Here is a 17,831-nt window from a genome sequence, read left to right on the forward strand (position 1 = left end):
CAGGCCGCAAAAATGTACCCATTCACTTTCATTCAACGCGGACACCTTTCTGTAGCGCTACGGATGGGTGTCCGTGCCGTAGAAGTGTTCCGAAAATTATGGAACATGTCCGTTCTTTTGAATTTTGCAGGCCGTGCTCCCATGCTTTGGGCCGTGCTTTGTATGGGAGCACGGCCCGAAAATGCGGATGGCAGTCGGCGGCCAGCCGTGCCCGCCGTCACGGGCCATGATTCAGGGCACGATCGTGTGCATGGGGCCTAAATGTCTGGCATCCGCAGCAAGCCTGAGAATGGAGGCTCCCGGCCCCCCATTCTCAGCAGCGTTACCGTGCATGCTTAGACCCGCCCCCCAGATCACACATTATATATATATATATATATATATATCTTGTCGGTATGCCAGAAATGTTTGCGGGAATACCCCTTTAGCTGCTTTCTAGTGCTGCTGTGCCGTCACACGCTCATAACATGGGTGCATTTTAGCTTCTGCATTATGGCAGCAACACCCGGACCTCATGTGGCTCTACTTGGATTTAGACCACTATAGGATCCTCTGATTACGTATTAGACCTCCCATGGGTTTAATTGTTGTGGCTAAAATCCCCCCATATTATTGCCGTGGGAAGGCGACTGTCCCGGTCACTGCACCTCACTTGGGTTTTACCGCTGGATTAGATGTTCTCACGTAGTTTATCCTTTGCCACTCCATAACTTAATGTTCATCCTGTAATGTCCTGTATGTGCCGGCTGCAATATATCTGTGCGATTTGAAGCCGCTTTGTTACCCGATAGTTGCCTGTTACGTATTGTCCTCACGTTAGAAAATATTAAGTATTATGGGGGGGGGGGGGTCCCTGTTATCTTTATAATCCAGATTGGCTGTTTCTACCATGTGTCCCTCATTTTGGCTCTTTGTCCCACGTTTGATCGTTGGCAGGTGGAAAGCTGTGATCTGCAGGGTTTTGCCAGGATTTTGATTGGGTGAAATTACCCGCCCAGAGAAGATCGTCCGAGAGGCCCAAACGTTTCCCCACTTCCCCCCGTCTCTAACTCACTGGTGTATTTCTATAATACATCTGCGTGTCGTGCAGTTGCATGCAGCGCGCGTTAGTTGGAGCGGAGTCCGCGGGTTGTGCGCCTGTAACGCACAGTGACCCAATCGCGCGGAAACGCTGGTGTGTATATACTTCTATACGGTGGAGAAAATCTCCCCCCTCAGTGCTGTCATCTGTGGAATGTTCTTATAAGGAGACCACGAACCCCTGTAATGAGCAATGTCCCCCTAGTGGTGGACGCCACCTTACGTGGACATTACCAGTCTTCTGACCTAACTAAAGATTTTATATATTGTTTTTTGCCATCCTTTGTCAAGAAGGGGGTGAATATAAACCCACAACCTGAAGTCCACATTGCTCTGTAGGATTTTCCAGTTCCTCATTCACGAATACGACTTGTACTTTCTTTGACTCTTTTACGATTTACATAAAACCAGAAATTGTTGCATAATGAGAAATTCTGAAGTTTTGTTTCAATTCCTCAATATTATCAAGAGGCTTAAAGCCTGTCCTGACCTAATACATCTCACAGCTGAAGGTTTGTTACAATTGTATCCAGTCTAGACAATTCTCAGCGAAATAGCCTGGACTCCAGACTGTTACATTTTACCTGCACTGATACATTGTAACAGTCTGGATAGAAGAGACCTTTGTGCTGATGTGTTTACCTCTGAGGACTGTCACGACCAGTATTTCTTATCCTTATTACAATAGGGGAACCTAAAAAAAAAATGTTTTCTATCCTCGGAGTCCCTCTTCCCATTCTATGTTCTGGCCAATATTTATTCCCTGCCCCCACGCTCGGCTGTATTTGCCTTCCCTCCTGCAGTAGTGACTGCTCTGCCGCTGCAATCTGGAAACGCTGGTCTAGACTATACACATTGCAACAAACATTCAGCAATGGGAAGTATTGGGTCCAGATGGGTTTTCAGCCTCTGGATGCTTCGCTGACAGAAAGCAGAGGTCTTGAAAATGATGAGAAATTGGAAGTTGCAGAGCTCATTGCAAATATATTTTTGCTTCAACATGTCTGTTCCAAAATGTAGAATTGTGACCCTTGACTGTCGTGTTGCTCATTTAACGATGACCTAACCTAGACATTACCCTATGTTCTGTGCAGGGCTAGTGATGGCTGCGCCCAGGGATGTAAACAATTAGCACCTGTTAATGGGGGGGATGTTTGTACCTGTATATTGTTCCTTCCGTCCTCTGTAAACGACATTGACCTCATGTGCACTGTTCTAAGTGACTGAATCCTAAGTTAAGGATTTTTCTTTTCCCTTTCAGCGAGTACCTGGGGAAAACCCCAGGGCCTGGCGTTCAAAGATGGATTCCTTCACGAAGCACTAGACGAGATGTTAACTCCACAAATAACTCCGCCAACAACACTGCGCACACCTCCGCAAGTGAGAAAGAACGGCACGATGCCATCTTTAGGAAAGTAAGAGGGTAAGTGAGGATTGTGACCCAGTCATAGTGGTCCGGTGGAGGGGGCAAAGTAAGAATTTAGGTGGTTAAAAAGAAAATTTAAAAAAAAAAGCAAATTTGCAAATAGAATGAAATGATCCCACCGTTCCTCTGACTCCCCTACGAAGTACAGCGTTATTCCTTCAGGGTTTGTTTGGTTTCGTAACCATGGAGACGCAGACCTGCATACACAAAGTGCTAGGCGATTTGCTCATTTTTTTTAATTTTATTTTTCTTCCAATGCCCCTCCTGGAGACCCTGAAAACACTCGATACGCACAATCGTTTGCACCGAGCACTGACGGTATTGGCGTTTCTTTAGAAGCCGTACACCAACGTTCAGTCGCTGCTAAATACTATCAAAATCACTGGTTTAACATGTAACGTCCTTTTTCTCTAGCCTTGTCTGTTAAAGTGAAGCTAAACGTTTGACAAACTTCTGACTTGTCAGTGACGTGTCAGAAGTTTGGATTGGTGGCGGTCCGAGCACTGAGACCCCCACCAATCTCTAGAACGAAGCAGCTGAAGGTCTCGTGTGAGCGCTCAGCGGATTCGTGCCTGTCCAACTTTTTCCGGAAATAAATGTATCAGAGGACGGACTAAATATAAAGTCTATGAGCCCGCACTCCGATACATCGGCTTTCCAGAAAAAGCCAAACGGACACGAAGCGACTGAGCGCTCACACGAGACCTTCATCGTTCTAGCGATTGGTGGGGGTCTCAGTGCTCGGACCCCCACCAATCCAATCTTCTGACAGGTCACTATTATATCTCACTATGACATGTCAGCTTGTCAAACGTTTAGCTACTTTAAGGGCCTGATAAAGAAAAAAAATCCCCTTCATTTGATTTTTTTTTGGGGGGGTGCAGCGGTCCGGATAAATGTTCACTATGTAAAGTTGATGGCTCCGGTGATTAGAGATCATTTACAGTAAGCATTCAATATGTTGAGGTTTCTGCCTAATTAATGGGGTATCTGACCGTGTTTGATATACAAATAATTCTCTTGTAAAAGGATCTAGTTTTTGCAGGGGCTGGGAATAGGGGGGGGGGGGGGGAAGGGTGTTGAATGTTTTCATGCCTGTAAAATGTGTGACTGTTAATAAAGTTTTTGATACAAAAAAAAATAGTTGATGGCTCTTATAAAGGAAAAGGATTATTCGTGTTTTGATTTGGGATTCTGTCATTGTTTGAGGTGCATTTGATATTTTGAGCGTTTTGTCTGCATTTATTTTGTTTTTTCTCCTCCAGCATCTTAAACAAGCTTGCTCCTGAGAAGTTTGACAAGCTATGCCTTGAGCTCCTTAATGCGGGTGTAGATACCAAACTCATCCTCAAAGGAGTCATACTGCTTGTAAGTAACGTTCTTGCATTGAACCTTCAGAATGAGAGGGTTTTGTAATGCCGATTTATGTGCGTTTATCGCTTTGTGAATCCGGTCATAAGTAAAATAGATGGTGGTCCGAGCTCTGGCTCCCACCTTACTGCAAATACCCGTCCACTGAGACTGGGGGTTTACGGAGATCGGGGTGTGTTATTGGACGACCCAGTGACACTTGTGAAAAGAACTGGTGCCGATACTTAAACGCTTTCTGCGCTGGACCCTCGTGGCGTCCCGGATTGAAATCTGGAGTGCATGAGTCGGCTCTGCCCTGTTGGCTCGGCTTTCTTTATTACTCTCCACAACCGTAATTCTCGTCCGCTACCTAGAAAACCATCGCTGTATAACCTGCCTATGCTGGGGAAAGTCGTTCTAGCCTCGATGCAGACTAGGATGTTCGTGAATGTTGAAGCCGGTCTATAATTATACAAAGAATCCTCTTTTTTGCACGTTTTACAAAGAGTTGAGTAAGGGCTCGTCCACACGTAACCGAATTGATGCAGAAATTTTCTGCAGCATTTTCGTTAAAACTAGCGGACAATCCGCTACGGAAAAACCGCACCACTTCCTTCGTTAAGTTTACAGCCGAAAACGGTGCAGATTTTGCTGCGTTTTTCTCAATGTTGGGGGATGGTGACCTCTCTGAAAACGCAACAACTCGGTCCACTTTCCGCAGCTGGAATTGACCTCCTCCGGTACGAAAATGGTCAGCGGTGTTCCTTTAACGCAACATGATCTACTGCCCTCGATTTTAATGCAGTGTATAAAGACAACCCTGCCCATAATGCAAAACACCAGAGCAAGCTCTACAGACTGAACAAGCATGGCATTCTAGAGGGGTGTGAGCTTAAACTGCAGAATTGTGATTACAGCTCTTGGCTATGATGCATAATATGCTCGCTACATGTGATTTAGATACAAGTAAATGTTTGCAGGTGTGAAGACTTTGTAGATAATTTCTATGGTTATTTGTAGACTGGCCTGTTTGTTAATCCAATTTTTTTTGTTTTATTAGATTGTAGACAAAGCCCTCGAAGAGCCCAAGTACAGCTCACTCTACGCTCAGCTATGTCTGCGATTAGCAGAAGATGCACCAAACTTTGACGGCCCATCAACTGAGGGTCCACCAGGGCACAAGCAAAGCACCGTGAGTGTTGGAGATATTTTATTTATACCGCTAAAGTTTTGATTGTAGCCGGTAAATTGTCATTCTCTGATTCCGTGTCGGCTTCGCGTTCCTCCGACTCGTACAAAACACTGAAGGGTTTTATTTTTTCCACCAGACGTTTAGACGCCTCCTAATTTCAAAACTTCAAGATGAATTTGAGAACAGATCGAAAAATGTTGATTGTAAGTGTGTGGGGCAATGCAGGTCTGGTGGCTTTCTGGGGAAGTTCCTCTTGACGTGTTTCTTAAATGAAATCCTCTTGTCTTGTGCAGTATATGACAAACGAGACGGCCCCCTCCTCCCTGAGGAAGAGGAACAAAGAGCGATTGCCAAGATCAAGATGCTGGGAAACATCAAATTTATTGGGGAGCTTGGCAAGCTTGACCTTATTCATGAATCTATCCTTCATAAGTGCATCAAAACAGTAAGTACGGGGGCGCTGCAAGATCTGCAAATATTCTACCTTCTTACTGTGGGGTCAGTGACCTACAGATTTGGAATGTTAACTTTCTTACACTAGACTAACCCCACAGATTTCATCAGGGCCGGTGGACTAATGTCCCGACTCTCCAAGCTGACAGATGGTTTTGGGGGAATTGGTCATGTTGATGAGCTTGGCAGAGGTGTCTGGCAGTGGATAGTACCCCCATCCCATGTTAAAAATGCATGCCCGCTCAGTCAAGTATGCATGGGGGGGGGGGGGGGGTCAGGAGCAATGGCTTCCTTTTGGCCAGTAGCGATCTAAACTGTATGGCTGCCTTCAGTAGCAAATGAGAATTAATGACAACGTTGTGACTTTGCAATGTCTCAGATAAAAGCAGAGTGTGGGCTTACGTGTTGGACCTTCCTGATACAGAAGCTTCTGTAGTGGGGAATAACTTCCAAAGAGCCTATAGGATATAATGTGTGTGACTGTCACAGAACATGCGCTATATTACCCACGAATAAGGATATTACCTAGTAACGGAGGCCCTTTACAAAGCCGTAGTCCAAACACAGGCTGCCTTTAAAAGATCCTGTTGGGTTAGATCGAACTACATACAATTCAGGGGCCCACATGAACTTCCCTTTAAATGATCCTCGGGGTCTACGTTGGATAGCCTGTTCACACCATACTTTTCTTATGTCCCTAGCTTTTGGAAAAGAAGAAGAGGGTCCAACTTAAAGACATGGGAGAGGATTTGGAGTGTCTCTGTCAGATAATGAGGACTGTGGGGCCTAGATTAGACCACGAAAAAGCCAAGGTATGTGCAGGATCCGTGTCTATCCTTAACGTGGCCAAAAACCAGTGTCCACAAAGATTCCAGGATCTTCATTTACCATTTACTTTTCTCTCCCATAGTCCTTAATGGATCAGTACTTTGCCCGGATGTGCGCCTTGAAGACTAGTAAGGAATTGCCAGCAAGGATTCGTTTCCTGCTGCAAGTAAGTGAAATATGAATTCTGTGCGACTTTAAAGCAAGAAGTCCCATAAGAATGTAACGTCAATCTATAAGGCGACTGATGTATGTCATCTACTTGTAATGACTTTCTCCACGGTCATCAATGAAGTGGTAAATTACGTGTGAGTGTCTAATAGCCCATCCCAGCTGACCGCACAATAACTAAGTCTGACGCTTGGTCGCGTTACTTCAATGTGCCGGCACAAAGTGCCAATAACCAGAGACACAACTGAGGGTTCTTTACAATCTAAGCAGAAGTTATTCCGGCTTCTACTAAACTTTTTTTTTTTTTGCTTGAAATTCACTGTATTAATGTTATAAAATGGTTTCTTTGTAGGATACTGGGGAGTTGCGAAAAAACGGTTGGGCTCCTCGCAAAGCTTTTATTGACAATGGACCAAAGACTATCCATCAAATCCGCCAAGATGCAGTGAAAGTAAGTGACACCGGCTCCTTTATTGGACCGTGATTGACACCTACACGAATGTTTGCTGAGATCTTGTAGAATCTTCCCAATATTAATACCGACTTTTTTTTTTTTTTTTTTTCTGCAGGATCTCGGAGTCTTTATTCCTGCTCAAGGAATGCGAAGTGACTTCTTTTTGGAAGGACCGTTCATGCCACCAAGGATGAAGCTTGACAGGGACCCTCTTGGAGGACTTGCTGACATGTTTAGACAAATGCCAGGTGGGTAGCTTGATCTTGCTCTGCAGAAATTGAACTGACTTGACTTGCGCTGACGACTCTGTTCATCCACTAGGCAGCGGTATTGGCACCGGTCCGGGGGTTATACAGGACCGGTTCTCCCCAACCATGGGACGTCATCGCTCAAATCAGCTATTTAACGGGCATGGTGGGCACATCATACCTCCTGTACAGTCCCAGTTTGGTGAAATTGGTGGCAAACCGTTTCTGAAAAGCCAGGTAAGGTTTTAGTTTTTTTTTTTCCATTTTTATCTAGGGACTCCAGTGCTGCTTAAAATCCTATTTGTAGGACTCCTCTCCAATACAGGTGGAACACATCAAAGTAGCCAATGTACAAGGAGATTTACCCTTTGTGCATTGCCGTTTTGGTGATCTACTAGGTCGCGTTGGCTTCTGGCGATTGCATTCTGGCTACGAACATCTGCAGTCTCTTTACTGTCAGCAAAACTAATATTGATTATTGCATTCAGTAATGATTTGGACTCTCAGTTGATTTTGTTAATGTGAATTGATTTTATTTTTCTTAAGGGGCAAGGTCAGATGTACCAGAGTCAGGGGCTCTTATCGCAGCAAGGACAGTCCAAGGATATGCCTCCCCGGTTCATTAAAAAAGGGCAGCTTAATGCGGATGAGGTATGTATCCCTGACAAATGGGACGGACTATTCTGCCCAATGATTAAGAAAAGACGCGTTATTACGAGGACAAAAACTGGCATCTCCCCTTTTTTTCCCCCCATCTCCTTTTCCTCCTTTACCTGTCTTCCTCTCCCCTCACCCCACTCTTCACCGCTATCGCCCCCTTCTGGAGTACCCAGTGTCCTTTGAGCAAGATTATGAGATATGAGGGCATTCCTGCTGCGGTGTCTGATAATTGCTTCATGACTGAAGGTTAAAAACGCTCCAAACTTGCTTTCCAGATCAGCTTGAGACCAGCTCAGTCTTTCCTAATGAATAAAAATCAAGTGCCAAAGCTCCAGCCTCAGATGAGCATGATGCCCCCTCGCACGCAAACACCACCCATGGGACAGACTCCTCAGCTTGGCCTAAAAACAAATCCACCGCCCATCCAAGAAAAGCCTGCCAAGATCGTGAAGAAGCCTCCACCATCGAAAGAAGAGCTACTTAAACTTACTGTAAGTGGATCGTGAATCTGTAAAAAGATGCGGTGCCAAAAAGAGGGTCGTTATAAAATGAATGTATATCCGGCTCTGAGACATCACTTTGTGGTGCCTCTTGGGATCTAATGAAAGTCCATGGCTCATCTTCTGCTCCTGAATGAAGTCAAAGGGGCAGTGCAGCTTGTCCGTCAGTAGGGTCTGGATGATTTGGTGCCAATTCTGACGTTTATAGGACATCCAGAGGTTTTTTTGAAAGAATTCCCCCTATAACACTTTTTTTTTTTTTTTTTGGTTCCTCCCTTCAAGCTCCATTATTGTAGCAGCTCTAGCTGTGAGTGCTGCTTTTTGTCACTTAAGGTTCATTTAAAAGTAACAGATTTTTATTTTCTGTTATCAAGAGATTCTATTAGTTGGAAATGTATCTAATGGTGTTAAATCTTGCAACACTTCATGGATTGCGGTTTCCCGTTTCAGGAAGCTTTTGTTACGGAGTACTTGAATAATGGAAATGCAGCCGATGCCATAAACAGCGTGAAAGAAATGAGAGCTCCCAAACACTTCATCCCAGAAATGATCAGTAGGATCGTCCTCCAATCACTAGACCGGTCTGATGAAGACAAGGAGCACGCCAGCTCTCTGATTGGTGTCTTGCGGCAAGAGGGTGTGGCCACCAGCGATAACTTCATGCAGGTAGTTTCTCATCTGTGTGTCTTGGGCGATGTCCACACGGCTTATTTTCGGAGATGTAAACGGCCGAAAAATCGGAAGCAGAACACCTCTAGACATCTGCCCATTGATTTCAATGGGAAATACAGCATTCTGTTTCGACAGGCCGTTTTTAAAAACTTGCGTAAAAAATCGCCTGCGAACAGGAAGTTCATGTCACTTCTGCCATTTTTGGAGTCGTTTTTCATTGGCTCTCTATAAAAAAAAAAACTGCTGAAAATCAGGAGCGGTGTTCCCTTTTAAAACAGCTCCGTATTTTCAGCATTTTTTTTTTTTTTTTGCTAAGCGTCTGAACGTAGCCTTATTATCAGAGTCTCTGTTTTCCTTTTAACTGGTTATTTTGTCGTTCGTCCCCCTCTTTAGGCTTTCTTAAATGTGCTGGACCAGTGCCCAAAACTAGAGGTGGATATACCCCTGGTGAAATCTTACCTGGCACAATTTGCAGCCCGTGCCATAATTGCCGACCTGGTGAGCGTTTCTGAACTTGCTCAGCCCCTGGAGAATGGCACCCACTTTCCTTTGTTTCTACTCTGCCTTCAGCAGCTGGCCAAGCTTAAAGATCGTGATTGGCTGACGGAGCTGTTTCAGCAGAGCAAAGTGAATATGCAGAAGATGCTGCCGGGTGAGTGATGGGTATTGGGGGGACGTTCCTGTGCAGCAGAAGCAAAATCCACCAGCACCCGGGGAGGGTTGGCCGTGATCTGCTGCTTTCCCTGAGCCTTGACTCTGATATTGCTGCCGAGGGTCTTTCTTTTGGGGTCTGTCGGGCTGCCCTGTAAAGCGCTTGGTTTTGGGACGCGTTGCTTTACAGATCTTTATTAAATCCCCCAATTACAACAATGGCGCGTGATTTACTACAAAGACCAAACGGCATGAAGAGCTGAGCACACGTTCCTTATGCTAAATCTTATTCCTCCTTCTACTAGAAATTGACCAGAACAAGGACCGCATGCTGGAGATCCTAGAAGGAAAGGGCTTGAGTTTCCTATTTCCGCTGATGAAACTGGAGAAAGAGTTGTTAAAACAAATCAAGATGGATCCTGCGCCACAAACCATCTACAAGTGGATTAAGGACAACATCTCTCCTAAACTTCATGTAGATAAAGGATTTGTGAATATTTTGATGACCAGGTGGGTCTCCTCCCGCAGGGTCTCCTCCCGCAGGGTCTCCTCCCGCAGGCGACATAGCTCGGGTCTATCACTACATACTGCTCCATCTGCACAAGTGTGCGATAGTTGCCTGCGGTGACTAGCTTTCTCTCTTGGCACTGACCACTTCTCCTCATTACTCCCCTTTTCAGTTTTCTGCAGTATATTTCTTATGAGGTTTTTCCAACGGAAGATGATGAACAGACGGCGGCGCCATCCAAGGAGCAGCTGGATCTGGAGAAGCAGCTGCTGCTGTCCTTTAAGCCGGTGATGCAGAAGTTCCTCCATGACCATGTAGATTTGCAAGTCAGTGCCCTCTATGCCCTTCAGGTCCACAGCTACGTTAAAAACTTCCCCAAAGGTTGGTGCACTTCTCTCCCCCTCATCCCTCCCCTCCAGCTGCCTCCATTCATCTGATGACTCCCTCTCACGTACTGTCTTGTCTCCAGGCATGTTACTTCGCTTCTTTGTCCATTTCTATGACATGGAGATTCTAGAAGAAGAGTCCTTTCTGGCATGGAAGGAAGATATCACACAGGAGTTTCCTGGGAAAGGAAAAGCTTTATTCCAGGTAGGGTAACACTACAGTCTACTGCTCCAGTGGGAGAGAAGAGAACCCGGACCGCACGACCACTAGGCTATACTTCATTTATTGTGGATTGGCAAAACTAAATGTGTAAACAGGAGGTCCTGAAGTTACATTTTTATCAAACTGAGTCCACTGGCCACTTTACGGCGACCTCTTAAGTGGGTCCCTACCCAATCAAGTGCAGTATTGCATGGCAACCAATGCCCCAGCACCCGCAGAGGGAGCAGCCCAGGAGGCCAACCGCATCCATGCCAGTGTAAGCCACCTTGGCTCTGGGCCACGTCCCCCCACAGATACAGCAACACTGATCACCACACCACAAAAGTGACCAGATAGAGAAACCTCCCCCCTCCTTGTATTCTCTGTGGCTAAACTGAGAACAAAATGGATAGAAACCCTTATGCCGTCCCCTGCTATTTAAAAACACCTGGGCCAAATGGGTGGCACGCTGGTACCAGGCAAACAATGATGCCAGAGTTTTACGTTCGTGATCCATTACATGAATTATAAGGTTTCCTGTTCTAAAAAAAATGTAGCTCCTGAATCGTTAACGTATTGTCTTCGACTGGAGAGTCCATTTACATTCACAAAGCTTAAAGGGATTCTCTCAATATTTATATATTGATGGCCTGTCCTTGGGGTCGGTGATCAATATCCGATCGGTGGGGGTCAGACTACCGGCACCCCCTCCAGTCAGCTAACTGAAGGTGTTGCGGCCTCTTCATAGCTCACCAGGCACAGAGCCGTATACATCTGTATTTGGCGGTGCCCGGGATTGCTGTTTCGTTCAAGGAACGGAGCTGCGAACCGAGGCGCAGCAAATACGTACGTGTGCAGTGTCTGGTATACAATAGAGGCCAGAGCGTTCATCACTGCGGCCACTTAAGTCAGCTGATCAGCGGGGGTGTTGGGAGTTGGACCCCCACCGATCTGAGCATAATCAATATAAAATGCTCGGAGAACAACGCTCACACGTAGCCATACCCTAAGGCTGGGTTCACGAGAGCATGTTCGGTCTGTAATGGACGGAACGTATTTCGGCCGCAAGTCCCGGACCGAACACAGTGCAGGGAGCCGGGCTCCCATCATCATAGTTATGTACGACACTAGGACTCCCTGCCTCGCTGCAGGACAACTGTCCCGTACTGTAATCATGTTTTCAGTACGGGACAGTAGTTCCACGGAGAGGCAGGGACTCCTAGCGTTGTACATAACTCTGATGTTAGGAGCCCGGCTCCCTGCACGGTGTTCGATCCGGGACTTGCGGCCGAAATACGTCCGTCCTTTACGGACCGAACATTCTCGTGAGACTCCAGCCTTATAGCAATACGAAGTCTGTCAGTGACTGCCGCTCACAGGGCTCTCTTTCGTACATGATCTGACGTCTGATCTTTCTCCACTTGCAGGTGAATCAGTGGCTGACGTGGCTGGAGACGGCAGAAGAAGAAGAATCCGAGGAAGAGGCCGACTAAAGAACCAGCCAAAGCCTTAAACGTTGTGCAGACATACTGTTGCTACGATGTAAACTGCGTTCTTTTGACCTAACCACTGCGAAAATACCATTCCGCTGTAACGTTTTTGTTTTTTCGCAATCTCCAATGCAGAGAGGCGCGTCGAATAGGATCCTTCTGCCTATAAGGTTTTTAAGTGTAACGTCTTAATCATAGTCTGCCATGCAATATTTTTAGAATATCTGTAATGTTTAGATCCGTGTATTAGCAGCATGCAATAATTCCATCCCATGTTCTCGAGAAGCCGGTCAATGGCACGGACTCTGCTGCCGCAGCTACCGGGGGTGTCAGGAGGGGAAACAAACTGATGGCAACACTGAATACTGTAGATGCACTTTGCTCGGTGTGATACTGGAGTTGTTGCAATATTTGGTTGTTACAGAGAATCTTTAACTGTAATCGATGGTTGTTGCCGTAATAGTATATAATATCGCCTGTATTTCTACCTCTAGTAATGGGCTTTTTGTGCTAGATTTTAATATCGCTGGGCAAGAAAGTGCGCAAGTCTAAAAGAAAAACAAAAAAAAAAAAACAAACCTGAAAAATCTATGAAATCTAGACCTGGTTTTACTTGCACAAATTCTGCTCCATTTTGAGAGATTGATCGCTGCCCTGGAACGACCCTGCGGGGGCGAGACCGACAACGCTGAGAAAAATGAATTGGTTCTCCTTATAGTATTGAAATTAAGTCTACTTAATTTATCCAGTCCTGTTCATGCCCTGATTTTATATACTTGTATCTATCAATAAACATTGTGATACTTGATGTGTGTGACTGTATCTGCCCGGTGAGTCCCTGGAAGGACAGCAGCAGTCCCCTGGTTGGGCTCCTCGGAGACAACCAGAGTGATCCTGTCTTGTGCTCTAGTCACAGCCTGAGCTGCAGCCACAATTTAGTTGGTTACTGCTTGCAAACTCCTAATACTCCTCGCCCCCGATCTTATGTAGTGATAACGTTGCATTGGCTTTATATTGTCTTCTGCAGTCACTTTCAGAGCTGCATTCATAATTCTGCTAGCTGTCGTCCTGACCATACCACTGATGTCCCATAATGCAGTTGTGCTATACAACATGGCGCTATGGAAGTTACTTGTACAATAAGGTACTGTATTGCCTGACGTATACACTACACCTCCTGCACTGCACCAACACAGAGTCCTTTAGAGACACAATCAGCAGCTCTCCTGCATATGTTAACGTGGATTGGTTATTGCCACCTGAATATCTCCCGCTCTCTTAGGATATATGTGTTAATAGCATTGATCAGTATGTACCGAGCGTGGGTTATTAATGCAGAGATTAGAGCAACGTCTCGCAGCAGGTGACCCTAAATACAGACACTGAACCAGCAGGCAATTGTTGGGTCTTGTAGCATAAAATCTGCAGAATTGTCAATGCAGCTCTGGGTGTGACTGGAGTATAAGACAGATTAAAGCAATTCACTAGGAAAATGTTCCTGAATTCTATCCAGTCAGATGAGAACCTTGTGTAGAGGGGGTACAGGACAAGAACTGCAACTAGATGGGGTGAATGTTACATTGTGGGGGTCTCTACCTCCGGGTGATTGTCTATAGACGTCTCATCCTCCGCAGCTTGCCGGCCTGTGTGGGACTCTGCAGGTGGCGGATGATGGGGGTGCTGCTGGGATCTACGTGTGCAGTGTCGTCGTTTTTGCTTTTAATACTTCACAGATCTTGTGTAAAGAATCATGTCATTAAAGTGCAATCCATTAATTTCTACGCCTTGTATCCCCCAGTCTCTTATTTCCTGTGGGGGAGGGGGGCGGCTTTTATGTTCACACGACTTTCTTCACAGGAACGTATAGAAATCCAGAACAAACGACTAGACACGTCAATGTGACAAACTCCATATATTACACACAGCACAAAGAAGGCTGACAGAGCCCATCATAGAGGGGGGCCTCTCCCCCCCCCCCCCCCCCCCCCAAAAAAAAAATAATTTGGAAAGACTACCTATATGGGGTCCTGTCAGAAATGCAGCTTTCGAATGTCTGTCTTACTACAGTTTACCACAGCAGGAGCTACACTAAATATGAACAAGCAAAGGGATGCTGGGAGATTTCAGCTCTGAAGCCCGCAGAATAGGGAGTGCAGCTCTAGAGTGTAATTTAGGATCCGTACAGGATAAGTAATGTATGGACTCTGACTCTACTAGAAGAATAGTGAGTGCAGCTCTGGAGTATAATACAGGATGTAACTCAGGATCAGTACAGGATATGTAATGTATGTACACAGTGACTTCACCAGCAGAATAGTGAGTGCAGCTCTGGAGTATAATACAGGATATAACTCAGGATCAGTACAGGATAAGTAATGTATGTACACAGTGACCCCACCAGCAGAATAGTGAGTGCAGCTCTGGAGTATAATACAGGATGTGACTCAGGATCAGTACAGGATAAGTAATGTAATGTATGTACACAGTGACTCCACCAGCAGAATAGTGAGTGTAGCTCTGGAGTATAATACAGGATGTGACTCAGGATCAGTACAGGATAAGTAATGTATGTACACAGTGACTCCACCAGCAGAATAGTGAGTGCAGCTCTGGAGTATAATACAGGATGTGACTCAGGATCAGTACAGGATAAGTAATGTAATGTATGTACACAGTGACTCCACCAGCAGAATAGGGAGTGCAGCTCTGGAGTATAATACAGGATGTAACCCAGGATCAGTACAGGATAAGTAATGTAATGTATGTACGCAGTGACGCCATTGTTTTTATGTAGAGGAGTTCTGTATATAAGCCGTATATTGGGGATCACCGGTTTCAGGATTTTTGCCGTTCTTTTGCTTTTTTTTTCCCCTCCGTTGTGTTTTTTTCCCATCATTTCTAATTTTATTACATTCTGTTGACTTGTGTTGGGGATAATGAGGTGCAGACGGGACTGGGCCGTGCTTTGTATTTTCTCTCTGGAGTTGAGACCATTCAGAATCACTGCGGTTTTTCTCAAGCTGCATTCACACATCGGGAGGGTATTGTCCAGTCTGTAGAGTGAAGGAGGGGGAGACGTTTCGTTGCAGTCGCATGCGGTAGATTTTGTTGCAGAATTTTCTGCGGCTGAATATTATTTGCAGAAATCCCGGCAGCTGCTGCAGAAATCACATTCAGATGAATGAAAAGCAAAAAGGAAGACCCCTAGTGGCTGGCAGGGATAAATGAACAATGAGAAAAAAATGTCAGGTCCCAATTTCCCAGCCACCATAGAATTGGTGTCAGTAGTAGCAGTTAAAATATAACTTTTATTAATGAATCAAACAGACAGACAACAACACAAGGTTAAAATTGTATCAAAAGACGGCTCGTGTGTATCGTAAGGATCAAAGTGCACGCACCCAGCACATCGCTGGACGCAATGAGAGAGACTGATTCGGCAGCTGCAGACTGCCGTTCGTAGGATCAGTCCCACACAATGAGAGAAAGTGACTAAGCCGTCAGTGATTATTAAGATGGCGATAGCCCCCCCGACATGTTTCGTTACAAAAGCAACGTCCTCAGGGGATAACACGGGGCTAATGAGCGCGCGTGTGAGATCCTGCTCCTTATATAAACTCGTATGCCTGACGTATGTGTGACGTGTGTGACAACGGCTCTACTATCTGCCAATCAGGCAGTCATAAATGACGAGCCCCCACGCCAAGGAGAGTGGCAAGGCAGGGAGCCAATAGAACACCGTGACAATGTGTCAAATCATAACGGGAGCTGCACGCATGCGCACAGCTGCCGAAACGGGTAATTGTTATCCGGAGAGCTCTATATGCAGGAAGAGTGACAAAACGGGCAACCAATAGAGAGTTCAGAACGGCGCTCAAATAAGGTGCACTAATCAAACGAGTAGATGACGCCGGGATCCTCAATAAGTGGTGGCAATAAATGCCACACAAGAATAGCGCATAAATTACGTATCAATTACAATACGAACGTCACAATATCCGCAGAGAGAGCACAAATACAATCACGAGTGTCACACATAAGATAAATGTACACAGGTGCATAATAAGAAATATTCCCAAAAGAGTCTAATAAGCATAACCAGATAGTAGGGAAGAGCAGGGAGCAGATGAAGTTGTCTGTTATGTCAATGACAACAATCAATAGTAATACCTACCGAACATTAATGTAGTGAAGCTAGATATGCATCAGGACTATATGAGTAGTAATCAGTGTGTCTCATGAACTGTCAGACCGACAGAGGTATCACATGGAAGAAAGAGGGATATTCAGCAAGAATGGTATATACAGCAAGAAAGGTTTACTGCAAGGGAAGAAGATAGTTTAGTATTTTTTACAGGAAGGCCATAAAGGTAAAACCCTCATTAAGGCCATTGGGGCTCAAAGAGCTGAGCCTATGTATCCATCGAGCCTCCTCCTGCAGTAGTCTCTTATCTAGATTGCCAGCCCTAGGGCCAAGTTTTAATTGCGTAATGCCCCAGAATTGAAGGACCTTAGAGTCGCCCCCATGAACAGATCTCACATGTCTCGAAATGGAGGTATCCTCTTTCATATTAACACTGCTGACATGTCTGGAGATCCTTCTCCTGAGTTGCTGGGTGGTCTTGCCAACATAAAATTTGGGGCACGGGCATCTGGCAACATATACAACGTCAGTGGTTTGGCAATTGATAAAGTGTCTGATGGTAAATTGACAACCGTTTAAGTGGTTGGTAAAACACTTGGTCTTGGGCATGTATATACAGAAGGAGCATCTGCCACAGGGGAAGGAGCCCACTGTGGGAGATGAAAGCCATGTATCACGAGGGATGAGTGGTCTGGAGTAATGACTCCGCGTTAGGAATTCTCGAAGATTTCTTCCACGTCTGAAGGTCACATTCGGAATGTCGGAAATAGCGTCCGCTAAATCCGGATCAGACCGTAAAATAGCCCAATGCTTCTTTAGGATCTCAGAGACCTGAGTGGAACAGGTGTCAAAATTACCAATACACCTGATGTTGGAAGTTTCAGATCTTTCCTCTATTTTAGTTCTGCCATAGAGCAGTTCCTCTCTAGGGGTAGCCTTAGCTCTCGCATAAGCTCGATGTAGAATTTTTTTGGGGTAGCCTCTTGCCAAAAATTTATGGAAGAGGGCATCACATTCTAATTTAAAAGTGTGTTCCTCGGAACAGTTCCTTCTGGCCCTAAGGTACTGACCGATAGGTATCCCCCTCTTAAGTGCTGGTGGATGAAAGCTGCCATATTGTAAAAAGCTATTGGTAGCGGTCTTTTTTCTAAAGACATTAGTGTGGACACCGCCACCAGAATCCAGAGAGATCTGAAGATCCAGAAAATCAATGGTGTTTTTATTTATTTGGTGAGTGAATTTCATGCCAATGTCATTGTGATTAAGTATATCCATAAAATCAAGAAAAAGTGTAGTGTCACCATCCCAGAAGATCAGTATATCATCAATATACCTCCCCCAGAATAGTATGTGACACGTGAAAAAAAGTAAATCTTCGTTAAAAATTAAAGTGTCCTCCCACCACCCTAGAAATAAATT

General features: G+C 45.3%; 1 protein-coding gene and 1 non-coding gene across 2 annotated transcripts; both read left to right on the plus strand.

Annotated features, from left to right (window-relative positions):
* The first annotated feature begins 1,079 nt into the window (after window positions 1–1,079).
* EIF4G2 (eukaryotic translation initiation factor 4 gamma 2) lies at window positions 1,080–14,049 on the plus strand. The gene is made up of 19 exons (XM_075838156.1): window positions 1,080–1,174; window positions 2,342–2,503; window positions 3,772–3,874; window positions 4,917–5,048; window positions 5,185–5,251; window positions 5,342–5,493; window positions 6,203–6,313; window positions 6,412–6,495; window positions 6,850–6,948; window positions 7,067–7,199; window positions 7,273–7,436; window positions 7,746–7,850; window positions 8,135–8,350; window positions 8,810–9,025; window positions 9,425–9,683; window positions 9,988–10,192; window positions 10,363–10,571; window positions 10,660–10,781; window positions 12,206–14,049. Exons 1-19 carry the CDS (start codon window positions 1,095–1,097, stop codon window positions 12,269–12,271), a joined length of 2,685 nt encoding a protein of 894 aa, XP_075694271.1. The 5' UTR covers window positions 1,080–1,094; the 3' UTR covers window positions 12,272–14,049.
* Window positions 7,883–8,067, plus strand: LOC142661349 (small nucleolar RNA SNORD97). The gene has a single exon (XR_012850715.1). It is a non-coding gene; the product is annotated as a small nucleolar RNA SNORD97 (small nucleolar RNA).
* Window positions 14,050–17,831: the final 3,782 nt, after the last annotated feature.

The sequence above is a fragment of the Rhinoderma darwinii genome, chromosome 9, assembly GCF_050947455.1.
Source record: "Rhinoderma darwinii isolate aRhiDar2 chromosome 9, aRhiDar2.hap1, whole genome shotgun sequence".
Classification (NCBI taxonomy): domain Eukaryota; kingdom Metazoa; phylum Chordata; class Amphibia; order Anura; family Rhinodermatidae; genus Rhinoderma; species Rhinoderma darwinii.